The 18,092-nt window shown below is 48.1% G+C and overlaps 2 protein-coding genes across 6 annotated transcripts in view; one reads left to right on the forward strand and one right to left on the reverse strand.

Annotated features, from left to right (window-relative positions):
• The first annotated feature begins 1,621 nt into the window (after window positions 1-1,621).
• MTFR1L (mitochondrial fission regulator 1 like) lies at window positions 1,622-13,597 on the forward strand. Of its 3 annotated transcripts, none has more exons than XM_059915996.1 (7): window positions 1,622-1,711; window positions 4,550-4,691; window positions 5,115-5,219; window positions 8,417-8,526; window positions 8,751-8,962; window positions 10,181-10,502; window positions 12,577-13,597. In XM_059915996.1, exons 2-7 carry the CDS (start codon window positions 4,668-4,670, stop codon window positions 12,680-12,682), a joined length of 879 nt encoding a protein of 292 aa, XP_059771979.1. In that variant the 5' UTR covers window positions 1,622-1,711; window positions 4,550-4,667; the 3' UTR covers window positions 12,683-13,597. The 3 variants fall into 3 exon arrangements, with proteins under 3 accessions (XP_059771979.1, XP_059771981.1, XP_059771980.1); XM_059915998.1 differs by having other exon boundaries at window positions 10,217-10,502; XM_059915997.1 differs by lacking the exon at window positions 1,622-1,711 and adding an exon at window positions 1,723-1,972.
• A 408-nt stretch (window positions 13,598-14,005) lies between these two features.
• The window catches only part of AUNIP (aurora kinase A and ninein interacting protein), a 41,755-nt gene continuing 37,668 nt past the window's right edge, over window positions 14,006-18,092 (reverse strand). For all 3 annotated transcript variants that reach the window (XM_059915991.1, XM_059915992.1, XM_059915993.1), the window contains 2 exons: window positions 17,666-17,807; window positions 14,006-15,610 (listed from right to left, as the gene is read on the reverse strand). In XM_059915991.1, the coding sequence (XP_059771974.1) occupies window positions 14,757-15,610; window positions 17,666-17,807 (996 nt within the window). In that variant the 3' untranslated portion in view covers window positions 14,006-14,756. The remainder of the gene's footprint in view (window positions 15,611-17,665; window positions 17,808-18,092) is intronic.

Genomic DNA, 18,092 nt, shown 5'->3' on the forward strand with positions numbered 1-18,092 from the left:
AGGAAGAACTTACTATTTTTAGAATCTGGTGCTCTGTGTTGAGAAAGATTCTGAAGTTAAACCCATCATCTTAGAAGCAGAGCCTGAGACAGGCATTAGGTAAATTTTTTTGAGGGTGTGGACTTCAGGAAAAACCTGTAAAAGAAGGATTGAAGCAGAAGGGGGAAAGGAAGAACCTTGAGCAGGGATAGAGTCTCAAAGCCAAGCCTTGGCCAGATCGCAGGAGCAGGGCTCTAGAGCACAAACCACACTGCCAAGTTGAACTGGCCTCTTGTACCCTGTATCAGTCAGTCAGTGGTTTAGGGGGTAGAGTAACTTACCAGGTTAGGGCTTCCATTCTGAGAATGGGGCAGCTGTGAGTAGCCAACACAGCTGCTGGGGGATGGATTCACGGGTTGGGTAAAAGGTATCTTTGGGGAGAACCAAGGAAAGGCAACTAGAGTGGATTTGCAAGATCTGCCGTTGCCCAGGATGGGAAAGCAATGATTAAAGCAACGATTTGTCATCCTGGAAAGAGGGCTGGACCTGAAAGTCAAATTTCATCATTTGAAATATGGTGGGGATCAGGGTGGACACTGTCTCTGACTAGGACCCGTTACATAGTTCGCAGGATCCAGTGCAAAATGAAAATGCAGGGCCCTGTTGAAGAAAACTATTTTGTTAATTTCAAGAGGTCAACAACAGGGCATTAAAGCAAGAACGAGTCAGTCTGAGCATGATGCCTGTGTGAATGCACAGGTTCTCCCTGCCATGAAGCCCATCTGTCCCTGGCAGCTAGGGCTTGCAAGCTTTAAGCCTAAAAAACTGCAGCCTAGGAGCCAGGCACATCCATGTGCTGAAGTCAGAGGAGGGCATGTGACCCAGGCCTGGATGCCGTGGAGACAGGACCCTGGAGGTTTGAGCACGAAGAGGGAGTGGGTGAGTGAGACTGGAAGGAATGTGGGTCTCTTTCGCAATGCCTCTGGTGTCTTTCCCCATCAATCTACCCATCTGATCAACCAACTCACTGAATGTACCGTGTGTGTGTGTGTGTGTGTGTGTGTGTGTGTGAGAGAGAGAGAGAGAGAGATACATAAAGGTTAAAATAAAAGAAAGCTACAAAGCACTGGGGGGCAGGAGTCAGAGGAGAAAGAGGCCCATTCTTGCTGCAGAGAAGACTGTAGAGGGTCTTGGCTGGGAAGCATGAACTGTGAAGGCACCAGGGCGAGATGAGGCAGCCAAGCACTAAGTCTGGGGCCTTGAACGCCAGAGGGAGGATTCTGAAGTTTGCAGTAGGGGTGGGGACAGCAGTCACCGATCAATTTGGGGGCCGAATAGCAACAAAGACCCCTTCCAGAAGTCGTTTCGAGACTAAGCGCGGAGAGCGGCAAGGAGGCCGACAGCAGCGGCGGATGAGACCCGGCAAGCCTCCGGGATCTCCTAGCGCAATCAGCTTTTCCCCAGGGCTTTGACAGGCAGGGGCGTGGCCTCTGGTGGGTGTGCCTCCTCCCTCAGGAACTGCAAGTGCGCCGCCCCTCCCCCGCAGAGCCCTCGCTCGCCCCGCCCCCAGCAGGGCCCGCCTTCCGAGGGCGCGCGCCGCCGCGGCTCTGTGCGCAGCTGCTAGGGATCGCTTCCGGGGGGCGGGTCAGCGGAAGTGAGGGCGGTTGAGGCTGGGCGGCCCGCTGTGGTAGGAGGGGCGGTGAGGTGAGCGAGTCCGGAGCTGCAGTGTGAGGTGAGACTAGGTCCGAGTGCCGCCCCGGAGCGGGAGCGTGGCCTTCCGGCCCGGCAGTCACGCGGCCTAGTGCCGGGCGCTGTGCGGTGCCCGCGGCTGCTATGCCCGCGCCGGTTTTCGCGGGAGCCCGTGTCGTCCGCCTCACTATGTCGGGGGAAACTGAGTCCCCAGGGGCAGTTGCTCGCCCGAGTCACCCAGCTGCACCAGAGGCTTCTCGTTTCGGCCGCCTCCTCGCTCCTTCCGGGACCCGGCCCCGGGCCTGTGGGTCCAAGGGCCGCCCGAGCCGCGGCGAAAACTTGGCCGACCTTGGCCCTGTCGGGTCGGGCTGTTGCGGGGGAGGGGAGGCGTGTCCCGGGCAAGGTCCCCGCGGCGGCTCCCCCGGCGCAGAACTGCGCTGAGCGCGGCGACCTCGGCGGGGACCGGGGTGATGCGACCAGGCCCCGCTCGGGAGGCGCTGCGTCTCCGGCGGGGGACCGCGTGTACACACTGGGGCAGCAGCCTCGGAAGGGGCAGTGCGCGCGCAGAGGTGGTGGGAACCAGCCCCCAGCTCGCTGGCCGCGTCTTCTAGCCAGACGATTGTGGAGGGTTCAAGGCTAAGTCGGCGTTCTCGTTGGTCCGTGTCTTAATTGAACAAATGCTCGAGTGCCTGCTGTGTACTGAGCGAGCGCTGGGCTGTGCCTGGGAAGTCCCCGTCCTTCGGACAAACTGCACAGCACACCGTTACCTAGTTACTGCTGCTCGAAGGAAACGCGGGGTGCGGGTCGGGGAAGGGGAGGCGATGCTTGAGTTGAGCTCCAGGAATGATTAAGGATGAGCTTGGAGAAGGGGGTGCTGGTGTTTCGAGCAGAGGCAATAGTGTGGACAAGGCCATCGAGGGGCTGAAAGGCCAGCGTGGCTGGAGGGCAAGGGGAAAGCAGGTGTGGCCGTGAAGTGTGCAGGGACCAGAGTGGACAGGCCTTGTAGGCTGCGGGGAGTTGGGTACACAGGGCAGAGAAAGATGAGGTTGGGCCTGATTGGGGCCGGCCTGCTGGCCATGCTGAGGAGTGTAGATGTTATCCTCTTGGCTCTAGCAAGCATAGTGGGTTTGAAGCACGGCAGGGATATGATTAGCACTGTGTTCTAGAAAGATGCCCCTGGCTGTCGTGTGAGGGTGAGGCCCAACTGAGTTTGGAGGTAAGTTTGGAGAGGAAGTGGCTGCAGTGACTAAAGTGAGAAACACAGGGAAGCAGTGTCATGTGGAGCTTGTGGCAGCCACTGAAATTCAGCAAAGAGCCTGGCACACAAAAGGACTTTGATAAAAAAGCTTGAACTTTGCTGAGAAGATGGAGCCCGTGCAGGAGGCAGCAGGGTCTGGACCAGACTTTCTACTGCCGTGACCACTGAGTGACCTTAAACCAGTCCCTTCCTCTCTCTAGCTTCTTTTCCTCATGCATCGTAAAGTGAGTGATACCTCCTCTCCTAGCGGTGGAAGAGAGACCCTCCAAGGGAGGTTTCCAGAAAGAGCTGCTCCGGTCAGCGCAGCCCAGCCCCTCTTCAGAGGCTGCCCTTGGCTCCCCAGTGACTTCTTACCCAGGGCATTCCCAGCCCTCGTGACTTGAACCCCACCCTCATCTACCTTTGCGGCCTTACCATACTCTGCTTTTTACATATCTCTTCACACTCCTTTCCTAGACCTCTGGTGGTGGTGCTGTTTTCCTTCCCTTCTTACCCCCTCTGAACTCGCCTTGGGGCCGGGGACTGAACTCACCTGGCCACCTGCCTGGTGTGCCTTTCTTAAGCAGTGATATTCAGCCTCGGCTAGAATTATGTATTCAGGTCCTATCTCTCGTCTAGATTATGAGTCCCTTGAGAGCCTGGCTGTGTCTTACTCCTTCCATAGCCCCTCCAGTGCCCAGCACAGGGCCTGGCACAGAGCGAGTGTTGTTAGTGTTTGATGAACAAGGGACTGAATGAGCTCATTGACTGCAGCTGCTCACCATGCAAGGGCAGCTGTGAGGAATCCAGTCAGCAGCAACTCCACCCATCTGTGTCTTGCTTTAACAGTTCATTAAGTACTTTAAAATCCCGTTTCACTGATTGACTCTTAAGGTAACTTAGAGTGGCAGCTCTTCTTGTCATCTTTTTACAGATGGAGAAACCAACATTCAGAAAGGTTAAGTGACTTGCCTATGGCTACTAAGCCAGTAGATGGCTGAGCCAGGATAAACACTTCTGGCTCTTTTCCCTTGTAGCCCAGTAGACTGAGTTTGGCTACCGGTGGCTGGCTGTTCTTTCTACTGTTGTCTGTTTTACCTCTTCCCCTTATGGGGGCCCAGCAGCGCTAGGCTGGGTGGCACATGCTGGCCTTTTTACATCTTATCCCCAGGAGTGAATGTTGGGCTTGGATGGTGCCTACACTGTGGCTTTCCCATGAGCTTTTTTAACTACCAAAGGGTTCTATTTACATCTTAAGAAGTTTGCTTGTTGTTTTATCTTTCTTATCAACTTTTTAAAAAAAAATTTTTTTATTGAAGTATAGTTGATTTACAATGTCATGTTTCTGGTGTACAGCACGGTGATTCAGTTATACATATATATTCTTTAGAAGCTTTGCTTCAGGAAACCTAAGTGCTCAGGAAGCCTCCCAGGGTTGGCCAAGCTCATATAGCGAATCTGAAATAGAACCTTTAAGGGTCTGGATTTGTTGAAGCCGTTGTTGGGTGAGGGCAGCCTCTTTGGCTGGTTTTCTCCCCCTGTGAAATGTCAGAGAAGCCTCAGCGTTAGTCATGGCTCTGCAGGGCCTGGTTTTGTGGGGCTTGTGTGGTGGCCACTGAGTCTCCTGTGGGGGCTCTTTCACAGGAAGAGGAGTCTGGTTCCTTAAGATGGCCTGATATGAAGGCGTCACGCCTCCTGCGTCCCCAAGCCTCCAGAGCTGCCCTGTGGCTGCCTTGTCCTTCAAGTCCAGGAGCCAGTCGAAATGTCGGGAATGGAAGCCAGTGTGGTAAGGGGCATTCCCAGGGCAAGGGTGTGGTGGGGAAGGTTAAGCACCGGACCTCCTGCAGTTCTGAGATTCTCAAGTTAATTCTTCCCCCACCCAGGCCTGGAATTGAAGGGTCCTCCCTTCCATCCCCTCCCCCAAGGCAGAACCAACTATGATCTTGGGGCAGTTAAGGAGTCAATGTGTTTCCATCATTCTGTGCAGAGGGAAGGGAGGGCAGCCTGGCTGATCCCTACACCCGGCTAATTCCTCACCCTTTCACTGGACCCTCCCAGCATTGACTGTGCCTCGACAGCAGCAGGTGTCCCCTTAGGTGGCTGGCCCAGGTGAAGGCTGGCCCCTGCTAAAGGGGACAGGGGGAGAGGATGGGGACAGTAGTTGGATGTTCTCTGAGGTTGTGGCCGTCCCTGTCTCTTTCTGCTCTAGACCATCCCGATCTGGCAAAACAAGCCGCATGGGGCTGCTCGAAGTGTAGTAAGAAGAATCGGGACCAACCTGCCCCTGAAGCCATGTCCCCGGGCATCCTTTGAGGTAAGTGAGCTGGAAGGGCAGGCAGAGTAGAGGCTCAGAGTGTATGGGAGGCTGGTGCTGCTTCTGTGCCCCAGACTCCTTGGCGTTGCCAAGGCAGGTTGCTTTCCTGGTCACTTCTAGCTACCTATTTTCAGTGTTTCCCTGAGGCCATTACATCCCATCCTCTTCCTTCTGGCCAAGTCTAGCCATTCCTTTACTGGGCTATTTCAGTCTCACCTCTGTGCCTAGGGGGCCTTTAGTACCCACTTTGCAGCACAGATTCTTGTCTGGCCCAAGTGAGTAAGACCCCCTTGTGCAGTGGAAAGCTCAGTAACGTTTATTAGTCCCAGCTGCCTCCCTCTGAGAGCTAATGGTTAAGCATCAGCTCCAGGCTAGATGGTTAAGGTGTGTGCATTTGGGGAGCTGGGACACAAAAGAGATACTTCAGCTTTCTGCCTACACAAAGGAGACAGAAATACATGCCTGAAAAGATGTGGGCCCAGGGCGAAACAAAAATGAAGGAGCCGAGTTTGTATGTCACGTGGCTGAGCTGCAAAGTCTGTGTAGGAGCTTGATCTGGAGTCTGAATTGGTGTCAGGGTTGGTATTAGTCAGGAATGGGTTGCGAGGGTGTTGTCCCTTGACCCAGATTGCCAATTATTGTGTAGGGCAGGAAGTGGCCCTAGCTGCCTCAAGCATCAGGAGCAAAGGGAAGGACAGCTAGGGAGTGTGAGTCTGTCGGGGTTGCCCCCACACTCGGCTGTAGCCCCTCCAGTCCTTTGCCTGCATGCTGCTGGGCAGAGATGATCAAGGGCACGGGCTCCCACGGAGCAGGAGTAGTGTTAGTAATACTAGCTAACATTTACTGAGCCCATACAATGTGCCAGGCTCTGTGCTAAGTACTTTATATATGTTAACTCATTTAATTGCCGATAGCAGAGGAGCACTCTGGCTAATCAAGGAAAGCAAATGGAGGCTTCCCCTAAATGGCCCATCTTAGCATTAGCTCCTGGGTCAGTGGAAGTCTTCCTCTGTAACCCTGGAGTATCACTTCACTCCTGTGAGCCCAGGTTTCCTATCAACTCCTGATCTACCTACCAAACAGTCTGTAACAGAAACCTCTGAACTTAACTCATGTATAGGTGGATTTTTGAGAAATTATCTCTAGATTTGTTGTAAATTGATTACTTTAAATATTTGAAGGGAATCTTGCTGATTTATTATTCTTTAATTTACCCATATAAAAATATTCAATTATGAAAAGTAAAAAAGGAGAAAGGGAAACAAATTACCTATAATCACACAGTCATGACACAATAACTGTTAATGTTTTAGTGTAGTTCTTTTCCATCTTTTTCTAAACGCATGGTTCTTTCTTTGTTGTAATCAGTAAGTACATAATTGAACCCTCCTAATTTTTCATTTAACATGGTGTCACTCAGTCTCTCTGTTCCCTAGTTGTTCATTTGGGTGAAGGAGGTATTTTAAGGAGTTACATTATAATTCCTTTTGTATAATTATTTTTTTATTTAAATCTAAATAGTCAGATTATCAAGTTTGCTTCTAACAGTGTTTGTTGCTGTAACATGTTACACCAGTAGCTAACACCAGTTAGCTACAAAGGTGTTGTAAAGAGCTTGCCAGCAGAAATTTCCTGTTGCTATAACAGATTGTCCATGTCCTTGCACCTGTATTCTCACAACCAGAAGGCAAGACACTCTTAGGCAGTGGTCATCTCTGTTAAAAAGTAACTTTGGCCAGTACCACTGAAGACCCCTTTGCTTTAGCCAGGGGTCAGCAGAGGGCCAGAGAGTAAATATTAGTTTGGCCAAAAAGTTCGTTGGGTTAGTGAATATGTTCAATAACGTTCTTGGTGAAAATGAAAAATGTGATTTATTTTTACTTAAAACCGAACTAGGGCTTCCCTGGTGGTGCAGCGGTTAAGAATCTGCCTGCTAGGGGCTTCCCTGGTGGCGCAGTGGTTGAGCATCTGCCTGCTAGGGGCTTCCCTGGTGGCGCAGTGGTTGAGCATCTGCCTGCCAATGCAGGGGACACGGGTTTGAGCCCTGGTCTGGGAAGATCCCACATGCCGCGGAGCGACTGGGCCCGTGAGCCACAACTACTGAGCCTGCGCGTCTGGAGCCTGTGTTCCGCAACGGGAGAGGCCGCGACAGTGAGAGGCCCGTGCACCGCGATGAAGAGTGGTCCCCGCTTGCCACAACTAGAGAAAGCCCTCGCATAGAAACGAAGACCCAATACAGCCAAAAATAAATAAAATAAAATTAAAAAAAAAAAAAAAAAAAAAGAATCTGCCTGCTAATGCAGGGGACACGGGTTCGATCCCTGGCCCTGGAAGATCCCACATGCACGGAGCAACTAAGCCCATGCGCCACAACTACTGAGCCTGCACTCTAGAGGCTGTGAGCCACAGCTGCTGAGCCCACGTGCCACAACTACTGAAGCCTGCGCGCCTAGAGCCCGTAATCTGCAACAAGAGAAGCCACGACAATGAGAAACCCGCGCACCACAACGAAGAGTAGCCCCCACTCACCACAACTAGAGAAAGCCCACGCAAAGCAACAAAGACCCAACACAGCCAAAAAATAAATAAATTAAAAAAAAAAAAAAAACCGAACTAACTTTTTGGCCAACCCAGTATTTTAGGCTCTGAGCCATACTGCTCTCCATTACAACTACTTACTTCTGCAGTTATAGCTTAAAAGCCATCACAGATAATACTTAAACAAATGGGTATGACCATTTTTCCAGTAAAACACTGTATATAAAAACAGGTCCCATCCCTGCTCTCGGCCACCGTGTTTTGCTTGGAGGATGCAACAGGCTCATGACTGGTCTCTGCACCTTCCCATCCAGTAGCCAGGGTAATCTTTTAAAACCTCAAATCTGATCCTTACTTACTTAAAATCTTCCAGTGGCTCATTACTGATCTTAGAATCAAAGCTCCTAATTCACTTTCCAGTCTCTCCCTACTCCCCACCCCACCCCACCCCACCCCACCCCACCAATCCTGTTCCAGCCATGCTGAATTACTTGTAATTTCACAGACTCTTGCTTCTGGCCTCTTATTCAAGGTATTTCCAACTGGGACATCTACGAAGACTTCCCTACACATTAGGTGTTCCTCCTTTGTATTTTGCCCAGTCTCCAGTTGTTTCATCATGAAGGCAGTAAATGTTGATCAATTTTGCTTCCCTACAGACCCTGCCCAACATCTCTGACCTCTGTCTGAGGGATGTGCCCCCAGTCCCTACTCTGGCTGACATCGCCTGGATTGCTGCAGATGAAGAGGAGACTTACGCCCGGGTCAGGTAGCGGAGGCAATAGCCTGCCGGCTGGGGAATGAAGAGCTTCTTCCCAGATGAGGTGGTAGGCAGCAGGAAGAGTGAGAGGTGGAGGGCAACAGGAATGAGAGCTGTGGGCTCAGAGTGGGAGCAGAACCTGGCTGTATGACTCTTGTAGGAGTGGATGAAGGAATTGTGGAAGCAGTGCAGTGGCCCGCTCTCTCTGACACACTTGTCTTTCCCTGGTCCAGGAGCGATACACGCCCCCTGAGGCACACCTGGAAGCCCAGCCCTCTGATCGTCATTCAGCGCAATGCTTCAGTGCCCAACCTCCGTGGGTCGGAGGAGAGGCTCCTGGCCTTGAAAAAGCCAGCCCTGCCGGCCCTCAGCCGCACCACAGAGCTGCAGGAGGAGCTGAGCCACCTGCGCAGCCAGATTGCTAAAATAGTGGCAGCTGATGCAGGTAAGAGCCCCTGAGCTAGGACCAGGATATAGCAGGCTGTTCCTTTTTGCTTAGCTTTTGAACAGGATAGGGACAAGGATGGTCCTTGGTTCGGGGGTACTCGGGCCTAGGGCTCTGAGGTTGCCATGAGGCCTGGCTAGCCTGTTATAATCTTTGGATGGTTTCCGTCAGCCATTTTGGGGCTGACTGGTTGGGTTAGGAACAAAATCTTCACTTAACCTGGGGCCCCAGGCAGATTCCCCGCCTTGGCCACAGAAACCAACACTCTCTTCCAAGTGTCTTTAAGATCATGTCTTCCATGAGCGCTCATGGCTTTCCTTTTCAATATGAAAAATAAGCATTCCCTACCACTAAGAGACATCCCTCTTTGTAAGCACCTATCTCCCCTTTCCTTGCCCTTTCCAGCAGAGACCCTCTACCCATTCCTCCACCTTTCTGTCTGCAGTTAAGGCAGAACCACTGGAAATGAATGGGATGACCAGATGCAGGAAATACTAACAGGTGGATCTCTCCCAAGGTGCTCAGTGTTTAACCCTCATATACCTCCCATTCTCACTGTTTTGCTCCTCACTGACTCAAAGTCATAGCTCCCAAACCTTGTCAGTTGGTAGAACACATAAAAATCATGGTGTTCTCTTTGAAATCTTCATGTATTTAATTCCCTCATATGGCAGTTTTATAGAGGAAATGGACCTGAATTTTCCATTTATATTTGTTGGCTACTTTTTTTGTCCCTAGGATGTTCCCTAGAGACTTAGCAATTGAGGAAATTCTATCCATTAAAATCTGGGCACTAGGAGGACCATCACCATTCTGGTTTTTTGCTTCAGAACAATTCTTTCAGTCACAGATAGCTGGATTCAAAGGAGCATAGTCAGAAGCACTGGCCTAGTTAGAGAAAAGGGCAAATTCAGGCCTTGGTTCTGCACTGTTGCTTCAGTCTAAAGAGTGCTGTCACTCCACAGCCCACTGCAGAATGGGAGCTTTTAGGAGGCAAGGCCCTTATGGGGTGGCTTTTTTTCTGCCCTCCTGGAACACTGGAAGAGCCCAGTGCTGCTACATCTTCTTGAGATCCTGAGAGGGGAAGGTAGTGGAGGAACCCAGGATGTCATGGTGTCAGCCTAGGAAATGAATGTTTGGTAGGCAGTGCTTGCAGGGAGATGTAACTGCTGTATTTTAGCCCCAATGTCCATCCATGCCTATTGTTTTCTCTTTCAGCTTCGGCTTCATTAACGCCAGATTTCTTATCTCCAGGAAGTTCAAATGTCTCTTCTCCCTTACCTTGTTTTGGATCCTCATTCCACTCTACAACTTCCTTTGTCATTAGTGACATCACCGAGGAGACCGAGGTAGAGGTCCCTGAGCTTCCATCAGTCCCCCTGCTTTGTTCTGCCAGCCCTGAATGTTGCAAACCAGAACACAAGGCTACCTGCAGCTCGTCTGAAGAAGATGACTGCGTCTCTCTGTCCAAGGCCAGCAGCTTTGCAGATATGATGGGTATCCTAAAGGACTTTCACCGGGTGAAGCAGAGCCAAGATCTGTAAGTATATTATAAGGAGCTGTGATGATCTGTTTATTGTTTAAGTTGCCTGTGGCCAATTATCCAATAGAAAGTACTTACATAGTAAGTCCTCAATAGTAGTCATGTTATTTCATTCACAAAGCTTGCTGCCTGCTTGCTAGTGCCTGGGGCCCCAGTTTGAGGAAAGAGCAACACTTTACATTTGGTTGGGGTGATCTAACCCAACCAAATGTTGTTAGACTAATAGGGATTTTACAAGAAGGCTCATCTAATCCAGCTTCTGTCCCCCAGAGGGGCTTCACCACTTCAGTTTTCATACTGCTAGTGACAAGTGTCCCCATGCCCCACCCTTCAAAACATAATTGCGTAATAGTTATTTTAGTATCTCAAAAAAGTAGACTTATTTGGTGAAAGGAACATTTCCTTTAAACACAGTGGTCCATTATTCAAACCAGCCCTACAAATTCAGAGATTTATGAACGAGGCTTTTGAGACTACTAGGTAGTTCCTAAACCTGGCCACCTATCAGAAGTGCTCAGATTTGTTAAAAAAAAAAATACACCTTAAACTTACCAAAGCAGAACCTCCAAGGAGTAGAGCTCTAGGTGTTTCTGATGTCAGTGTAAGGGGATGTGGGAAATACCTACCATGAGAAACTCATCTAGCAGAGAAGCCCTAGAGCTCCAGCCTGAGGGAGTCACCACCTTGCAGTGTTTCCCTACTGCACAGGACATACCAGAAGAGCTTATTCAAATGCAGGTTCCTGGGCATCGAAATATTTGACATCCAGACCTCAAAATCCAGAGGCCAGATGTGCAGCTGTATTTGTTAATGCAGTTAAAAAGCTGTTTTGGGGGCTGGGGAGGTGAGGGCTGTCTCCTGAGCTGATGAAGTTCCTCTTAAAGGAATAGTGACTCACCTCGCACAAGGATCCCTTTGTGTTTTCTGGCCCCATTTTCGTCGGAAAACTAGACAAGGGTCCTGGTAGTCGATTCTGTAGGAAAGTTACTTTTACCTTCCTTCTCTGGCCATATGGACCCGCAGTTCTTTGTTCTCCTGCATTCCCAAATTCAGCTGCTGCTGCTGCTTTGGGGCCACACTGAGCCTTTTTCTTCTGGTCAATGTTTTATAGATTGGACTCTCCAACTTTCTTATACCTGCCTCTTGTACCATATTAGATCTGTGACCCCCTACTGCCAAGCCCTTCCTCTCACTTGTGTCCTGGGCCCTTTCCTCCTTTGTTGATAGAATGTGCTGGGGGTTGATGACTAAGGAGCTGGGCTGATGACTAAGAACGGGAAAGTAGCCCCATCATCAGGGTTCAGACATGTGACAGACTGAAGGCAGTTCCTCTTGTTTTTGTTTTCAAGGTTTAATAATCAATCTTGGCCTTTATATCTAGCATAATGACCAATAAAATGCTTTCGTGAGGATGTATGTATGTAAGAGTTCACTAGAATTTCAAGCAACTATTTTCCAGGAAATTACCTGATGTTATCAGGTAATTTGAACCTACCCTAATCTGAAACTGGTTTTGTTCCCACGGGTCCCTTATGATGTGAACATTTTACTATAAATTCTGGATTGCTTATAAAAAAATCTCTCAGTTTCCCTGGCAGGGAGACGAGGTAATAGTAAATCCTCAGCACACCTTTTCCCCAGAACGAATAAATGTCAGAAAAGCCTAGAGTCATCAGTCACTTCCCCTGCTCACCTGGGGAAATGCTACTAAGAAAAGATAGGGCCAGAAGGTGGGAACAGAAGCTTAGCCACCACAGGCCAATACCAACAGGTTGGCCCACATTTTGTAGCCATTTCAGGAAATAGTAAAGCCATGTCTAGTTAAGAGATGAGATCTGTAACCAGCAAGCTTGGTTTTGAACTGTGGATTCACCACTTACTGAGTGACTAATGACTTTGGGTAAATTCATAACCTCATTGTGCTTCAGTTCCCTCATCTGTAAAAGGATTGTAGTAGCTCCTACCTCATAAGAGTGTTGTGAGGATTAAATGAGATTGTATTCCAACATACAAAACACTGCCCAGGGCAGAGTAAGTACTCAATAAATATAAGCTATTATTGTGTCTCTAGGAACCGGAGTTTATTGAAGGAGGAAGACCCAGCCGTCCTTATCTCTGAGGTCCTAAGGAGGAAGTTTGCACTGAAGGAAGAAGATATCAGTAGAAAAGGAAACTGATAGCACTCAGCTCTGCAAACTCAGTCTCATGCTCCTGGAATTCCTTCAACAGCTGCCTTCCTCACTGCAGATGTTTCTGCCTCTCAATTAGAAATCTTCTGCAACAGTCTTGCCGAAAGCTAGAGCTTGGACTAAGAGAAGAGCTGCATTATATGTTTTCCGTACTTCAAACCTTAGCAGAAGCTGCCTGTTTTGAGCTGAGACACGTTACAGGTAATTGTGTAGGTTGGAATGTCCCAGTTTAAAGGGTGAGATAGAAGTTTCTGGTTTTTCCTTGCCCCTGTGTGAAAATAGGTCCTAAATGAATGACTGACTTCACTGCACTAGACCCCATAACTGGTCTCACTGAACACTTTGTGCCCAGCTGTCACTTACTCTCAGCCAGTTCCTTGCAGCAGAGCAGGGCTGAGGGGAGGGGGCTATGTTTATGTACATGTTCACAGGGCAGGGAAAATCTTATGCTGCTCCATCATGAACTGACACCAGTGCCCAGCAATCACTCTCTCCCCCTTCCCTGTCCAACACCTACATGTAGAGGTCAAGCCACTGGACCAGCTGACACTTGGGCTGCTGGGAGGCCTGGGCTGTTTTTTCTTAAATATATTTTGTAATACTGTACAACCAAATCTACCCTCCAAGGCCCTGGGCCCTCATTGGTTCCACTAATTGAAAGCTCTTTCTCTTCCATGGACTTTAGTTTAAGCCCAGTAGGAAAGAGAAATGGAGATGGGAAAGAGAGTACCATCCCTCTTCCAGGCCCTTGACTGCTCCTTTGCATTGGGCCAAGGTTTGTACCTACCACACCATGCATGACTCAGATGCCCTCAGGTCCCTTTTCTCTACGGTATGTATCCTGTGTGTGTTTGGGTTGAAGCACTACCTGACATTAAAGGAAGGATTTGGAGAGATATTGCATTTGCTGTGTCCATCTCTGAGTTGTGATCACCCAGTATCTCCCACAGGTATAGAATTTCTATTAATTTTAAGGTATATGAACTTCTGTAAACAGGTTCCTGGCTTCCCCTTGCCTTTAGAAGAGAAAGCTTCCCTAGGGAGCTTCTTGTCTCTTTGTTTACAGAGAGATTTTGCCCTAACCTTTCAAAGCCGGTCCCGTCTTATAACTTGCAAGCTTGCCCCCCAGAGGCTTATTTTTAAGCCTCTTAGGTACCACACCTGCAACATGGGAAACTGCCACCTAGTGGATGTCTTGAGTAGAACACAAGTCAAATTAGACTCGTGTTCAGATCAGACCCATGGCAATGACAGCAGAGTTGCGTTTTCAAAAATAAAATTGGTAATGTTTTAATTACCAGCAGAGCCAGCTTTGTACACAGTCATTTATTTGGATTCATAGTTTTACAAAGGGAGTTCTCTCCTACCTTGTAGTAGAAGAATGATATAGTCCCATTTAGACTGTTATATAGGTCAGCCTTTTTTAGGGAGATGTTTAAACATATAGTATATAACTTTAAAATGCTGTAAAGTTACCACAAAAATAAAATAACAAAACTACCTAATCATTCTACCTCTCTCTCTATCCTCCCTGCCCCTGTACACCTGGGTCTGGGAGATTTGCCTTATCATCACTCAAAAAAGTGTCAAGAATAATGGTCACAGCTTAGGTTGCATGGGTAAGATTACAGCCAGAGATTAAAAGACCACACATCCGTAAGAAGCAGTATCCCAGTCAGGCATCTGAAAGGGCAAAGAGGTGGCTCTGTGCAGGCTGAGTAGCAGGCTCTTCAGTGGAGAGATGAGCACCTGCCCTGCCTCTTCAGTGCTCACCATAGACTCATGCAGGGAATATGCCAGCCACCTCCTCCTCAGGGAGGGGCATGATGCCAATCAGTCATACTGTCTCAAGAAGCGGCACCACCTGCTTTATTTACACAAAGAAAATGCTCAATAATAACAGCATCATCCCATGCCTCCCTCCCACCAAAGATCATTCTCCTGAATGACCTTTCTAAAACAAAGATCTTATATTCCCCTACTCCAATATACTCACCCCCTGGAGATACTTTCTTATATGTCATTTCAAGATACATTTAGAACCAAACCCTCGCAAAGACATTTAGACTTGGTGCCTGATAACTTGATTACCTTCAGAGTCCTGGGTAAAGAGCAAATCAGGCTGCAGATTTAACTGAGTGGTCCTATCCTGGCACTGAGCCCAAGGGCTGTTAGGAAGCTGTCCTAAGCCCTGATACCGGTCATTGGTTACATCTCGGAAAGGAGCTCTAGAGTTGTGGGCAATGACCCTCTGGCCCTGAGAATCCTCGGTGAAAAGCTGACTCCAGGAGTCCTTGTCATTCTTTTCGCTGTCCCAGGAAAACACAGGAATAGGACAAGGGCTTTGTTTCACTGCTTCTTTGTTTGCTCCACTCCAGGAATCCTCGTATGTTTGAAGCAGGATGGGGGCCTGCCTGTTTCTTTTGGCAGACACCTTTTCCAAGTTAGTCTTATCCAAGAGCTGATGGCCCTTGTGCCCAGGTGTTTTACTCTGTCTCTCCACATTCTGATGATAGTTCTTTTTCTTAGATCCATGAGGCCATCCCCTTTTCCAGGAAGAATCCTCTTCCTCCTTTTGGTCCAGTAAGCAAGAACTCTCCAGATCTTGGGTGAAGGAACAGGCCAGTGAGGCTTTACTCTCTCCAGCACAGACAAAGGTATCAGGCTGGAACAAAGACAGCACAGTCACGCATGGGCTTCCTGTTCCATGGTGATAAGAAGCCTGGAAGGACTGAGGAGGAAGTCTAGCTTCCTGGATGTCTGCAGGGGTTGAAGTGGCTAAAGGGGGTGCCATGCAGTCATCCCCCAAGCCCTGGATCAGATGGTCTAGCTGGGTTGCATCTTCCTTAGACTCTTTGTTGGTCTGACGTTCTATATGAGATGAAACACTCCTCTGGTCACCACCATTTGTCTTTCCTAGTAAAACAAGACAAACAAATATTATTCTGCAGGAAAACTCCACCTGAGTAGGATTTAGGTGGCTTTTTCTGAAATCAGTATCAGCTACCATAACTACTAGTGCAGGGGTCTTAGGACTCTTCACAGATCTTTGTAGCTGATCTTCCTACTTTCAGTCTCTTTTCTTTCCTGAATGATCTAAAACACAGCTCTTATATTCCCCTACTCAAATATACGGATGCTTCCCATGACCTACCTAATAAAGTCAAACATGTTACACAGTCAGACCACAGCCTACTTTTCCAGTTGATTGGGGTTTGTTTAACATAGGCCACATCAGTTTTGCTTTTGTTTTTTATTTAACGTAGTTTCTGCTAAATAGTGATCCTGGCCAAATATCACCCCTGGATATTATCCTTTGAGAAACATGTTCAATATACACCATTTTTGTAAAGTCTCAAAGATCACATTGACCAGCCAACTCTGAGAAACCTTCTGGTGACAGTGAGAAAGAATGTGGGTCTCCTGCTCCCCAGACATTTCATGGGAAAGGGAGTAAAGACACAATTAGATGCTAAGTCCATCAGTAGAAAGGACAATTAAAAAAACTATTAGGGGCTTCCCTGGTGGCGCGGTGGTTGGGAGTCTGCCTGCCAATGCAGGAGACACGGGTTCAAGCCCTGGTCTGGGAAGATCCCACATGCCGCGGAGCAACTAGGCCCGTGAGCCACAATTACTGAGCCTGCGTGTCTGGAGCCTGTGCTCCGCAACGGGAGAGGCCGCGATAGTGAGAGGCCTGCGCATCACGATGAAGAGTGGCCCCCACTTGCCGCAACTGGAGAGGGCCCTCGCGCAGAAATGAGGACCCAACACAGCCATAGATAGATAGATAAATAAATAAATAAACCCAAAAGTTAAATAAATAAATAAATTAATTAAAAAAAAACAAAAAAACACCAAAAGATAGGATGGTTCTTATTGGTGAGATTATTCAATAATACAATTGAGATTCCAAATACACACTAGAAATGAGGATGAAAATTAGATTCTCAGGTAGTGTAATGAACAACAACAACAAAAAGGCATATCAATACCCTCCAAAAAAAAAAAAAAAACTATTAGTGTCCAGCCTGTCCACTTTATCAGGTGTGGAATGGATCCTGTCTGCCTTAAAGATAGATGACATGGAATTCCTACTCCCCCCCCCCCACCAAATTATGCCAAGATCTAATTACAAACAAGGCTGAATGACTGATTTCTTCTTTCCTTCTCCAAGAAATATACCACAGAAATTGTTTTGTAAAAGCGTTCTCAACTGGCCTAAGACTTCAATACAGACTATGTAGAATATACCAGAATTTTGAAATGGAAAGTGGTTTTGAGAAAAATCTGCCCTTGTTACTTAAAGCAAAAGTAAGTTTTTGTTTGTGGTAGGGAGAAGGCATTTTGAAGGTTTATGCAAAGCAGTCCTGGGAACAGCACCAAGAGTTAGAGCTCTCTTCCCTGCACCCTTCAACTGGCAAGAACCCTGCTCTGTAAGCCCCAGCCTGGTCTGAGGCAGCTGGTCCCCTGAAGAGGAACATGCAAACAAAGAATTGCCAAAGGATGATGAAACACAAGCCAACTTTATGCCAAGCTTTCTAAGAAAAAAAGCGCTTTTGAACTTTGATTAATTTGAGAAGCTTCATATAGACATATCAATTATCAATTAATCTTATACAGACTGCTAATTGTGGCCAGTCCAAGACATATATCTTACTAATGGCACATCAGCTCCCCTCTGCACCCCCAACTCCCAAGTATACCTTTCCTCACTGCTCTGTCAGGGAATACCAATACTTTTCTGGTTCTGTTTAGACTGAGATAAACAGAACCAGAAAACTACCTTTGTAAAAGTATGTATATATTGCTTTCCAAAAGACGATGCTTTACTTGTGTTTTAAAACATCTTCTAATAGGTCAGCTAAGTTTAACAGAATGCACTAATGGCACCACTTCTCATAAATATCCCAGCATGGAAAAATGAATGCACTCCCTTTTGGTCCCTGGTTGCTTCCAGTCTGGTCACCATACCTGGCTGCAGGGTGAAGAAGGAAGCAATGCTGGTCTGCCGAGTGCCTGCAGGTGGACGACTTCTTTGAGTAAAAGAAATGTTAGCCTTTCTCTCTCCAGGAAAGAGTGTTAGCATTTTGGTACTTGACTTGATTAAATGTGTCTGAGAAGGGGGAGAAAAAGAATAAGAGAAACCTATTAATATCAAAACAGCTGCCAGACAGGATTCAGTAAACACCAGTAACCCTCTTGGAAACACACTAGACCTCTTGGACTCGACTAATATCCTCTACTCTAGTCTTTGCTGTACATCGCCTTCCACCATTTTCTGCCAACTGATGGTGTTTGTTTTCCCTCAAGAATCACATATTCCAACCATAGCCCATTCTCTCTGCTTCCCCATGGAAATCAGGCAGGCTGACTAAACAGGAAGGGATTCCACAGGTGA

Source organism: Balaenoptera ricei, chromosome 1 (assembly GCF_028023285.1).
Source record: "Balaenoptera ricei isolate mBalRic1 chromosome 1, mBalRic1.hap2, whole genome shotgun sequence".
In the NCBI taxonomy this organism is placed as follows: Eukaryota; Metazoa; Chordata; class Mammalia; order Artiodactyla; family Balaenopteridae; genus Balaenoptera; species Balaenoptera ricei.

Excerpts from the sequence above, each read along its gene's own strand:
- MTFR1L (XM_059915996.1), top strand. The coding sequence starts at position 4,668 with ATGTCGGGAATGGAAGCCAGTGTG. Across the intron at positions 4,692-5,114 it reads CGGGAATGGAAGCCAGTGTG|ACCATCCCGATCTGGCAAAA; the intron begins GTAAGGGGCATT and ends TTTCTGCTCTAG. Across the intron at positions 10,503-12,576 it reads GTGAAGCAGAGCCAAGATCT|GAACCGGAGTTTATTGAAGG; the intron begins GTAAGTATATTA and ends TTGTGTCTCTAG.